Source organism: Periplaneta americana, chromosome 2, assembly GCF_040183065.1.
Source record: "Periplaneta americana isolate PAMFEO1 chromosome 2, P.americana_PAMFEO1_priV1, whole genome shotgun sequence".
Classification (NCBI taxonomy): domain Eukaryota; kingdom Metazoa; phylum Arthropoda; class Insecta; order Blattodea; family Blattidae; genus Periplaneta; species Periplaneta americana.
Genome location: NC_091118.1, coordinates 21,445,053 through 21,457,973, shown reverse-complemented (window position 1 = coordinate 21,457,973; position 12,921 = coordinate 21,445,053). Strand labels below are relative to the sequence as shown.

The 12,921-nt window shown below is 33.0% G+C and overlaps 1 protein-coding gene across 3 annotated transcripts in view; it reads right to left on the bottom strand.

The window, feature by feature from the left end:
- Window positions 1-268: 268 nt before the first annotated feature.
- The window catches only part of LOC138715792 (very long chain fatty acid elongase 4-like), a 50,268-nt gene continuing 37,615 nt past the window's right edge, over window positions 269-12,921 (bottom strand). For 2 of the 3 annotated variants that reach the window (XM_069848889.1, XM_069848881.1), the window contains 2 exons: window positions 6,912-7,048; window positions 269-5,264 (listed from right to left, as the gene is read on the bottom strand). In XM_069848889.1, the coding sequence (XP_069704990.1) occupies window positions 5,076-5,264; window positions 6,912-7,048 (326 nt within the window). In that variant the 3' untranslated portion in view covers window positions 269-5,075. The remainder of the gene's footprint in view (window positions 5,265-6,911; window positions 7,049-12,921) is intronic. The other variant, XM_069848872.1, reaches the window with a different exon arrangement.

Sequence of the window (12,921 nt, the reverse complement as noted above, 5' to 3'; positions counted from 1 at the left end):
CTTCTTTTTAATAAAGTACATGTTCTTCTTCCCTAATGAAATGTTGGCTACGAAATTCTTCTATTACAGCACTGATCTCCAGTGCCCAGCTTTGTTTTGTTTTCGTATGTTCACTGAACAGCAGACCTGAACTGTGCAGTAGGGTCGGATGCCTCCATACATACCTACACTATTGCTGGTCGATTGGCGGTTCTAAGTAACCAAACGAAGGACTCTACTTATGACACGACGTATTTTTATGATTTCATAATAATAAAATAACGGAAAAAAAATCAGAGTCTGTCTTTATTAATAAACTTTTGCATATAAATTACTACATACCTAACTTAAAAAACAATAATATTTTCCATAAATAGTGGTATAGATTTATAAAATGTTCTGTGGCAAACCACAAAAGTAAGATCAAGTGCCTGTAATTTAAGTTACCGTATACAGTGGACTCTCCTAAGTTCGACAAAACAGAATTGAAAGTTCTGTCCAATAAGGGTAGTGGGTGTGACTGTTGAAATCAATACAAATTATTATTGGTTAGCCATCAACGAATACAGTACTGTACTTTCATTTTCTGCCCGCCCCGAGACTTGTGTATGCGCTTCTAGTACCACAGTGGGTTTCGACAGTTCCTTCTCACAAACGGCACAATTTTCAAATATAAAAAGAAGAGGTCATTAATTTAAAATCAGTGATCAGTATGGATATCCTAATCATTAAAATATTCTGTTTTCCTTTAACAAAAGTACAGTCCGCATTTCACGAGGACATCCGAGCAAGGAATGCGAATTTTTCCCCCACTCTTATAACCTATCCCGGATACAGAAACGGCCGGCCATTGACTGAGCCTTGTTTGTACTGGCCGGCCAATGACATCACTCCCATCCACCTGCTCCTTCAAGAACGCTGAGTTACTGGCTTACTCTCTCCTCTTACGCCGCAAGGACCATATCGTCGCTTTACTGCCAGAAGGTCGTATGTCAAGTTTTCACTGAAAATGAGTTTATGTGCCCATTCACTTCAAACACATGCGAACTATCTTGTGACAAAAGGTCGTATGTTGAAAACCACTCTCCAATAACGTAGACGTGTATTCCATATAGGTGTATGTTATTATTTTCAAAAGTTCTAGAACCAAAAGGTCGTATGTTGCGTATACAACGTTCTGGCAGAAATACTGAATATACTATATTAGTGGACATAAGGTCGTATGTCATACAAACGTCTTTCTGGTTCTTTATTGCTTGAATTCTCACGCCAACGCGTAACTTCATATCGAGAGGTCTCTTCAACTAATAGTGTGGTGTTTTGCCGGTAATCTGGTGGAAGAATGTGTTCACGTGCAAGGCTGATTTTGGAGTTAGTTCAGAAGAAAATTGCAGAGAATTTGTGTGCAAAAAATGCAAAGTAAGTATTCAACAATAGTATATTATAATAAAAAATCATATTTTTATTTATTAAAGTATGTAATCCTGACTAAATGTTAGATTATATTCTTTCATTACTAGTTCTACATCACGATATTATGATTAATCAATCAATCAATCAATCTTCTTAATGGATTCAGCTGTTTGCTGACAACATAAAGTCCACTGTAGTCTACTCAGTTTTTGTTTTTCATGAGAAATGAGGCGTATTTTGATTGGTGTTCAAAACTAAATAAGTTAAAAGTGAATACATAAAATTTTGTTCTTTTTGGAGAGTATAATTATTATAGAATTAATAAACGCCGTGTTTAAGTAATTTATTTTCATTGTAGGTATGCAAGAAAAATTTTGGACACCCTGAATATTGGGGAGAAAACAGTAATTACTGCCAAGAAGAAGGAAGCTGGGGGTCCTTCATTTGTAACAGATGATCGACGTGGTCGTCATATCCCTGCAAATAAAACAAATGATCAAGCTGCTGAAGGTGTTAGAGAGTACATTAACTTATTTCCTCGAGTAGAGAGCCACTATTGCCGAAAATCATCTACAAAGCAATTCCTCAATGCCGCTATGAATATCCAAAAAATATACCGGCTATTTAAGACATGGAGCGCAGAGAAAAGATTTATGCCCGTAAAAGATAATGTGTACCGCAGAATTTTCACCACAGAGTTCAACTTGCACTTCCATAGTCTAAAAAAGGATCTCTGCAGAATATGTGAAAAATATAATTACATAACTCCTTGTTCTCAGGTCTCAAGTCTGTATTACACAAGAAAATTTTGTACTTATAATCTCATCATTTATGATCAAGAAACTAAAAAAGGAAGCTGTTACTTATGGCCTGAAAAATATGGTAAACGTGGTTCTGATAAAATTGGCACCTGCTTGAAGAAGCATTTAGAGAATTTGCCAGCAGATATTACACACTTATCATTATTTTCGGATTCCTGTGACGGACAAAATCGTAACAGGTAACATTACTTCATTTGTTCATTCATTGCAGTAATTAGTAGTACTAGGTACAGAACTGGGAAAATTACCCAACTAGATAACTATATTTTCATGCTTACAGGTTCATACCAAGTTTCCTTTTGCACTTAGTGAGGACAACTTAACTTGAAATAATTGAACATAAATTTCTTAAATGCGGCCACACGGATATGGAAGTTGATTCGATGTATTCAGCAATCGAACGAGGGAAAAAGAATATACCTGTGTACACACTAACAGAATGGACCACAATCATCAAGTCTTCCTGAAACAAATATCCTTGCACTGTAGATGTTTTATCTCATGAAGATTTTCTGGATTTAAAGCAGCTACAATCCGTTACAAGTGACCATTTATCTAGTACTTCGACTGGTGAACCCATTTCATGGATAGATATTAAGGCCATAGGTGTGTAAAAATGACACAGAGATAATGAAAGTAAAGACAAATCATGTTGATGCTGAATTTTTAACATTACCTGCACGTGCTGTGAAACAATGAGGACGTCCACACAAACACGTAGAAGTGCATCAGAAGTACAAGGCTCTACTTGCAATAACGGCAGCTAAGTTGAAGGACTTGTTAAAGCGTTGCACTGATGGTGTGATACCAAGAGCCTATCATGACTTCTATTTGAAACAGAAGGGAACCAAGAAGGACGACGAATTGTCAGAACCAGACTTAGAGGATGACAGTGACTACGAGTAAAAACTTTATGTGAAAAGATAGCCAACAACTTTCTTCTAATATACATTGTAGTTATAATAGTTATGTTGTTTATAGTTAAATATCATGGCATTCCTAATTATAATACAAACCTAATTTCTCAATAAAAAGATATTTAGTGAGCTAAAATAATAGTTTTTCGTAAGAATGCCAGTGTCATATGTCCAAAAAGGTAAGCAATGTTTGTGCCAAAAGGTCGTATATCATTTATTTTTTGGGAGAACAGATCTACCACATTAGTGAAAATGGTAATAAAATTGTACCCAATTAAGTAGCAATTGACAGAAATTTCAAGTCCATTGGATAAAAATTAGATTTATCACGGCTATTTGAACTTTTAATTCGTTCTCCTGTAAAATTTAGAAAAGTGCACATACGACCTTATGGAAGTAAGGCGACGATATTCCCCTCGCAGGGATCATCTCGTGAAATTTGGACCTAGTAGTATCACTACAAGACCAATTCCCATTCAAATGGCAAATCCATATCTTAGTGCCCGTATAGGGGCGTGTCTAATTCTCCTACGTAAGCAGTCGAACTATAGGATGTCGAATTTAAGAGCTTCCACTGTATATTAAATGAATAAATTTCAGCGAAATATTATGAATTGTAATTAAATCTTTCTGCTTGATCATATTAAAAATCTGTAGCATGAAAATTAATCGTACCTCCTCTGTATATGATTTACACTTTTTGCAACAGTTCACTTCATCGTGCTGTAGTGAACTACCCGTATCGTTTATCACCTATACGAAATTAAAATCATTTTATTTTGTTTTTATCTCTATCTTTATGTTCCTGCATCTCGTTTCTTTCTGATAGCTTATTTGCTTTTATCTAAGTTTAGTTTCTTAATTATGCATTTAGTTATCTTTTTCTACTTTTAATTTGATTTTTGTAATATTAGTTCCTTTTTCTATTTTTAGTTTGTAGATTCTTTTTTTCCCCTTCCAGTCTATTTTTATATTTTCAGTTTCCTTTACATGATTTTAGTTTCTTTTTCCTAACTTTATTCGTATTTATTTTACTTTAATTTCCTTCTCACATTTCAGTCTATTTTTATCTTCAACTTCTTTTGACCTACTTTTACTTTCAGTAAGTTTCTTTTTCTCATGTTAAGTTCTTTCTCCACATTTAATTTCTTTCTTCACTTCCAGTTTTTTTTCTCTCACTTTTAATTGTTTTCCCACTTTCAGTTCCAGTTTGCGTTTCCCACTATTCGTTTCTATTTTCCACTTTTATTTTGCTTTTCTCACTTTGAGTTTGTTTTTCTCAGTTTTGGGTTGTTTTCCCGAATGTTATTTTTTTTACCTCTTTCAATTTGTTACCCTCCCCACTTATTTAGTTTTTTTTTTTCACTTCTGTATTTCCCACTTTCAGTTTGTTTTTCCCATTTTAGTTTAGTTTGTTTTTTCCACTGTTACTGTATTTTTCCCATTGTTAGTTTTTTCTCCCATTTTTAGTTTTCATTTCCCCATTGATTTATTCTGATCTTACTTCCCTTTATTTTAATTTTCCTACTCTTATTGTTAGTTTAGTTTTACTTTCAGATTATTTTTTCTGCTTTCACCCCCTTTTGGCCATTCTTTTCTTTGTAGATTTGTTATTTCTCAATTTCAGTTTCTCTTTTAGTTGCAGTTCTTGCTTTTCAGTTTTTAGCTTCCGCTTTTAATGTCTAATTAATTTTTTTATATTTCGTTTTTCTTCAGCATCATATTTCTACTTCAAACTCTTTTCCGTACTTTTAGTTTATTCATTCTCATTTGATTATGTTTCTATTTTTTTATTTATTGGTGTGTTTCTAACTTTAGTTAATTCGTTAAATTTTTAATTATTTTGTTTCTAGTTTTATTTATATTTTCTTAATTATGCATTTTTATGTTTAATTTATTCTAATTACACTTCTATCTGGATTCTCCAGTTTCTGGCTAATCTTTATTAGCGTTCAAACTTTCTGGCATTTGTTCGGTCTTGCACTTTCTTTGTGTACGTCTTGCGGTAGAAGTTGGAAAATAGCAGGAGGTATGCGCAACTGATGAAGATGAAGTAGACGGACACAAATTTCGGTTGATCGCAGTTCCATGCTAGCAGCCCGACCATGCATGACAGCATCAGACTGAATTGAACCTATAAACAAAACAGTAATATTACAATTAACATTACTTTCGCCGTCCGTTATGTAATTTCTTTGTTCATTCTCTCGTAAATTCAGACTTTCATTTCTTCATTTATCCAGAGAGAACAGGATATCATGAAATGGCATCGTTGTTATGTTTCCATGGTTACCAAATATCTTTACGATTAGGTTTATGTTCTCATCGTGAATGGAGTTTAACTTTTACGTAGGCCTAAGTTAACACTTCGATTTTCATTGAGAATTTTCTCAATTCAGAGCAAAATTAATCTGTATTATGTTTTTTTCCAACTTACGTTTTGGTCCATTATTGCTTGGACATCATTTAATTTTTACTTCAATTTTTATTGTACCTGAGTTTTTGAATGTACTTCACTCCCACCCCTTCTACTAATGAAGTTCAACCGTCCTCCACACAGATCCAAGACCGCATATACAGTATAGTAGCCTTACGGTCATAGTAAACAGTACGTTCCAAAAATATGTTCGCGTTTTCAAGTGACGAAAGAGCTTTCAATATTGCATAATTTTCCATTTGCCTACGTCGCATCCCGGTTTCCCCCACCTGCTTCTATTCGCCTCTCTGTAAATGCTAGTGGCCGGGATGTCTTAGCTCTTTTCTGGGAACATTAATTTCTGTTAGGAATTGGACGTCTACGTAATATTATACCCATACAATTGTTTAAAATAACTTAAATAAAAGGGCCTCGTTAAGTAATTAACTGTCACGTGATTTCCTCCCTTTCTACGACGCTGCGACGTAACCACTTGGACGGACAGTAGATAGCATGTCTGAGTAATTTCATCTTTTCGGATCGGGCAGAAGTGAAGATTGAATTTACAGTAAGTAAGGTACTCTTTTACAGAGTAGGTACAGAATTATTTCAACATGAGTTACTAGTACGAAGGACAAAACTTCTAATTGGAATTAGGTACAATAGTCTATAGTGTGATAATATGCACATTAGAACTGAAGCCTGTATCGAAATGAACGGCCACCATTTTCAAAAATGTGTTTAAATATTCATGTTATGATTATTTTTCAATTTAATTTCATTCTCTATAGTGTACGCTAATGTGTTGTGGACAGTATAATATACAGAATACGTCCGCATGGAAAGCTCAGTTCGTGAGTTAAAACACTCATTGTTAATACTGTAATGTATTCTGATTAAACAAAAACCTAATGAAAATTATCAAACTCAAAATCGCGATATTTCCTAGTTTACGTAAATGGATGAACTAGTTATCTTCCCTTCTGTACCTAGTAAAGTGATTTGTTTGTATATTACGCCAGTATCATCGAACTCCAGTCGTGGAAGGGGGTAGCAAACGGTGTTTCCGGTTCTTAATCGTTGATTCAAAGGTATAGCCAGGTTAATATGAGAAATGTTAGTAAAAATAAAATGATGTTCCTGTATATTGCATTTTAATACTGTTACATGACATTTTATCCGCCGTATCTAATTTATGTTAATTTTTTTTTAGAATATTTTGTGTAAATTATGGAATTTGTTACTTTTATTTTCAATTTTGTTACTATAATTAGCAATATCACTACTTAAGTTATTGAAGTGCGTCACTTTATAGATACAAAAACTGCAATTCCTTCAATTTCTTGGATATAATTTTAAACTTACCAGCTGTATCCACGTTATGTACTTCTTCCACCAGAGATATCTATGGAATCTGGGTCCCATGGCTGCTATCATGTAGTACGAATACATGAAAACGTGAACCAGTGAGTTCAAAAACGCTATTACCAACCCTTGTGAACCTGCAAGAAAACAAATCCGCACGGGAATGGAATGAAAAAGTGAATCACATTTCCAAAAAAATATTTTCTATTATTCACTCATTAAAGCGACTGAAGCACTTTCTTCCTGATAAATTAAAATTAATCCTTGTACAAACACTCGTGATGCCACACTTCGACTACTGCGATGTTATATTAAGTAACCTAAATGCAAATTTGAGCAGCAGGCTACAACGTGTGCATAATGCGTGCGTCCGTTATATTTGTAATATTCGTAAGTATGATCACGTTTCCCCGTCTTTCCAAACTCTGTCTTGGCTAAGGCTAAGCGATCGACGAGCCCTGCATTCTCTTGTTCTCTTATTTCAAATTCTGCGCACCACTATCCCAGTCTATTTGGCTTCTCGTTTTCAGAATTTCTCCGCATATCATCAGCTAAGTACAAGATCTCATAATAACAATTAACTCATTATACCCTACCACAAGACATCTTTATATTCTTCATCTTATACAGTTTCAGTTGCTAGAAATTGGAACTCGCTACCGAGTGATGTAAGGGGTTGTTGGGCAATAACTTCATTTAGGTCAAAATTACATAAATTCTTACTTAACAAATTAATTGCTGATTAATATTTATTACTTATAATGAAACTAACATCTGTCCATTCTTATTATTATCATTAATTTCTCTAAATAGATTAGAAAACCTCTAATGGCAATTACATTAATATTCTCATTATAGAAATGTATATATATATATATATATATATATATATATATATTTTTTTTTTTTTTCTCCCTATAACATAGTTCTAGTAAGCTTATATTAAATTAATTTTCATCATTTTACTAGCTATCTCAAATCTCAAATTAATTATAATTGATGGAATTAAATTAACTCATAAATTAAGTTAATTAAGTTAAAACCTTATAGGTTTATCTAAATTTAAATAAATATGTAGTCTACTAGTTGTTAAAACTTAACTGAAGAATATTACTGGAGAACCTTTTAAGTGTAGTGTAAATATTCGTAATTTAAATATGTATTATATTCATTAAGGCTGGTTGAGTGGTAGAGACGGTCTTATGGTCTTAACTCTGCCAGCGAAAATGAAACATTATTATTATTATTATTATTATTATTATTATTATTATTATTATTATTATTATTATTATTATTATTATTACTCATGGTGTATATGCGAGGTGGTTCACTAGAAAGGAAAATACTTTAGAATAATAATAATTTTTAATAAAAAAATTACCAATTTTCAATAGGTGTGGAGATATAGCTGTTTGAATGTTACGCAAAACAAATGTTGGAAGTGACAAGAAGGAAAGGCAAATGACTTAAGATTATATTACGTATTTATTAGGCCTATTTACGTAGTATCGGTATTAAACAGTTCAATGCATTTTTCCGCAATGTTGACAACAGTAAGTGTTACTCTTCTAAAGCCGTCTCGTTCTTTTATGAGGGCAGTAGGCTACTACTCATAATACTAGCGACCAAATTCATCCTTTGTGTTTGCTTTGTTTCTATACACTTCCATTTTTATTTACCTCACAGAAAAAAAATCGACAGGAGTAAGGTCTGGGGACGTCGCTGGCTTCCCTATGGAGAGTAAAGGGACGATGAATGAAGTAATCATAGACAAAAGCTAACAAAAATCGATTGAATAACGATGCTTCTGGTACTTTATTTTTTGGAGGAAGAAAAGGAATTCAAGACATAATATGAGATATTATCTCATCGAAGAAAAATGGTGCCGCTGCATATTATGGAAGGGAGGCGGTGAATTACTAGATCCAAAATTTTCCAGGGCGATGGATTGACAGAAGAGGAAGTACTGAATAGTCCCAAAGATCCTCCGATCTCAAAACATTCGATTTTTTTCTTAAGGGGATATATGAATTGAAGTATCTACCAGGACCGATTACGATAGGCTACATGGAAAAGTTAAAACAAAGAATAAGGGATAAGATACAAGAGATTAACCGAACAGTGTTGCTGAAAATATTAAATAATTTCCAAGACAGACTTATGCATTGTTTGGCAATGAATGGGAGCCATTTTGAACATCATCTGTGAACTGACATCAACACGTGACAGAATTAAAACATTATTGAACTATTTTAATTTATTTCTTTCTTTAAATTATGTCTTGTACTAATATTGTAGTTAAATTTCAATGGTGAATATCAATTTTCTAAGTCATCAGTGTGTTTTTTTATTTAACAAAATTTGTTTGTATTTCGTACGTTTTGAATGAAGAATACAAAAAATGTGAAAATAAATACATGGTACCATTTAAAGAAACAGATTCCTTGGCACATTCTTTGCAAATGAAAAATATAGTTTTCAAAAACATGTCGAAAATATTTCATTTTTCAGCCCCTATAACTCTTGTATACATTGTCTCTTCACAAAATTAAACATATGAAAGCTACAAGCGATCTTGCATACTTTTTACTCACTTTGTTTTCGTATCGGTTATAATTAACTTACATTGTTTTTTAATGTGTTTTGTGTAGATATTTTCAAATTTTCAAGTGCTTAAATTCTTGGATTGAAATAATAAATTGTTAGATGAATAATTTTAAGAAATTCGCGGTAGTGTCTTTGTTAAAGTGCTGCGATGCAAACCGAGAGATTGCAGGATGGAATCTCGATAGAGTCGTCGATTTTTTCTTTCATCTAATCCTTCCTGCCTTAGTATGTACCACAGTCTACTATATACAGTCACGAAGCTTGAGTTTTGAGGGTGCTAGAAACAATAGACTGTGACGGTACTATTTTGCATTGCCTGTAATGAGGCGATATTGGCGATCCTAGTGGTGAGCAACTACCTAATGTTTGCATATTTACTACGTATTGAGCTTCGCGACTGTATATAGCTACTAGACTGTGGTATGTACTATCTGTAGTTCACTCAACCTGTAACACAAGTGAGGGATAAGAACGACAGACAAGTAGCACTGATATCCCTTCTCATATTAATGCCGACGAGACATGGGCCTAGTTGCACTAAGCTTCGTTAAAATAACGCTAACATGTTAACTAACGTGTTGTTAATAATAATTAAACATCCTGTTAGTGTAATAGTGTTTCACTAACCATTTCAGGTACTTTGGTTAGGTAACATGATGTTAACAGTAATGGAACAGGGATCAGAGAAGCAGTGATTGTATGAAAGTTTACTGAATGTATCTTTAATTGGTGTAGTCATTTGTTTTCGCGGAAAATTGTATTTTTTTTTTACACTATGGAAATATTGGAGACTAACAATAATTACAACAGAAATCGAGAAAAAGAAAGTGTAAGGAGTAGTAATTTTACGTCATATGAGAAATATAATTATTTTCGTAGAATAAGCAATTAATTATAGGAATGTAATTGAACTCAAGCGTAGTGATGGAACTTTCATTAGGAAAAAGGAACAAGCATGGGTCTCTTTAACCCAAGATTTTCAATCGCCATTTGGATGTGAAAAAGCGAACTATGAAACAAATCAGTGTTATGAAAATATTAAGAGAAATGCTAAGACAGGTCATGCACAAGCTTACAGTGGAGCATTTGAAAACTGACGGTGGTAGTTTCACTCTCAGAGTTGATAAGTTATTTGTGCGAAGATTCTTTCAGTTATCCCGGATCAAATAGAACCAATAGAAAATGAAGATAATTGTGATGCTGAATACTACAATGGTAAGCGTTAACATTATTTTCATATCTTATATACCTATCTTCATACGTCAATGGCCATAATTACATGTGAACTGTTTAAATCAGTGAAGTAAAGAAATATCGTTTTCAAAATCTAAGTATTAATACAGAATAATAATCACATAAATGCGTACGTTAATAAGCACTATCTTCTCTTTACTGTAGATGCATTGCTAATATTAATATTAGCCATTTTAGTATTTATGAACATATCTATTCTGAATAATTAAAAATGCTGAAGCAGTGATTGCAGCTAATTGTTTTCACTGCAAATATATCTCGATATAACAATGCGGCGTGTAACATATGTTCTCTGGCAGCCATGATCCACGCTGTGACAGGACGTTAAGGATTTAACTGCGGGAGTACGCTATGTTAATTTAACAGTGGGTTTAACATGATGTTAGCAGTAACAATAATTGATGAAACATCTCTTCCGTTAAGTTTACTGTTAAGTCGCCTTAACGACATGTTAAATGTTTATTTATTTATATATATAATATATAATATATATATGTAGGCCTATCTGTGTGTGAGTGTATGTATGTATGTATGTATGAATGTATGTATGTATGTATGCATGTGTAAATTTATAAATATATGTCTACATGTTGTTATATTATGTCTACAAATGTACATATTTTAGCGAAATGTCTTAATATGATCTACAAGTTCAACATGTCTATTCATGTTAAATTCTCTAGGTATTTCGATTATAATTTCAAGCCTTCAATCAAATTAATGTTTATTCACCGTATGTATCTATATGTTATGTCTCTACATACGTAAGTAAGCATGTATGTATGTATGTATGTATGTATGTATGTATGTATGTATGTATGTATGTATGTATGTATGTATGTGTGTATATTAGCTAAGTGTCATAATATTATCTATAAGTGCAACATGCTATTCATGTTAAATTCTCTCTGTTTTTCGACTGTAATTTCAAGGCATTAATCTAATTAATTTATATATGTTACACTCTTACAAGTGTATATTTATTGTATGGTAGTCTGTAAGTTTCAATTTGTTATGATTAGTTTAAAATATAACCCTAATATACTATATGTCAAATAGGGTTTATAAATATGGAATAAATACTACTACTACTACTACTACTACTACTAAATATTTAACAAAGGTTGGTCAAACTGGGCCTTAATCTCTTACAACTTTCTAGACCCATGCTTTGTGGCCTTCCGTTAGGGTGGGCTTTGAAGTTTTGACTCATGTTTAATTGCTTGCCAAGATAAGGAACTGCACGTTAACGTCCATAGTTATTGCTTTCACAATTTTAGTACCGTCATTCCCAAGAATTTGTTCCTACAAATTTTCAGACATTTCCATATTTTTACGGTGAACCAATTTACATAGTGTCCATTAAAGAAATACACACATGCAAATGTTACAAATTAGGTAGTCGTAAGTTCAAGAAAATAATTTGGCTACCCGTGAGGAATTTCAGTTGATAGATAGCCAGTCCTCCTTAGTGCTGAAATATTTGTTTTAAAAGGAAAAATTCAGATATAATAAAGACCCGCTCCCACTTAGCGGAATCGAATCGAAATGAAACGTCTGCCGGCGCTCACATTTAGTGGAATCGAACCGAACCGAAGCATTTACAGATCAAATGGACCGCATAATGGCTTTAGCACAGTTATGTGAAGAGACTGAAAGAGAAGAAATAAATATTTAAAACAAGAAATGGAGAATGTTCACTTCATTTGACTATATTCTCAGAGGTGAAGCAAAATTCCGTTCTTTAGCACTGCTTAGGATTTTAACTTATACCTGATGTTTCCGTTACCGGTAATTTACTTATTTCACTTCAAACATTATCACCGGAATAATGTTATTACAATAGTACTTCTGTGTTTTGTCATACAGTAGCGGGTAATTTTGAACAAGATTTACTATTTTGTCTTTGTTCTTATTATTGAATTGTAGTTTTCTGTATAGGCCTACATACTATTTCAGCAATAAGTTTCAATAAAGAAATTGCGCTATCAAAAATTGATGTGACTCATTTTTTTTTCACGAATGCTTCACGAGAACATACGATCATAGCCGAAACAAATGCTGTTCCGTCAATGGAATAAATATTCTAGCTCATGAATTCTGTTCGATTCGATTCGACGCGCCGCTTTCTGCTATTTTCCATTTAAAT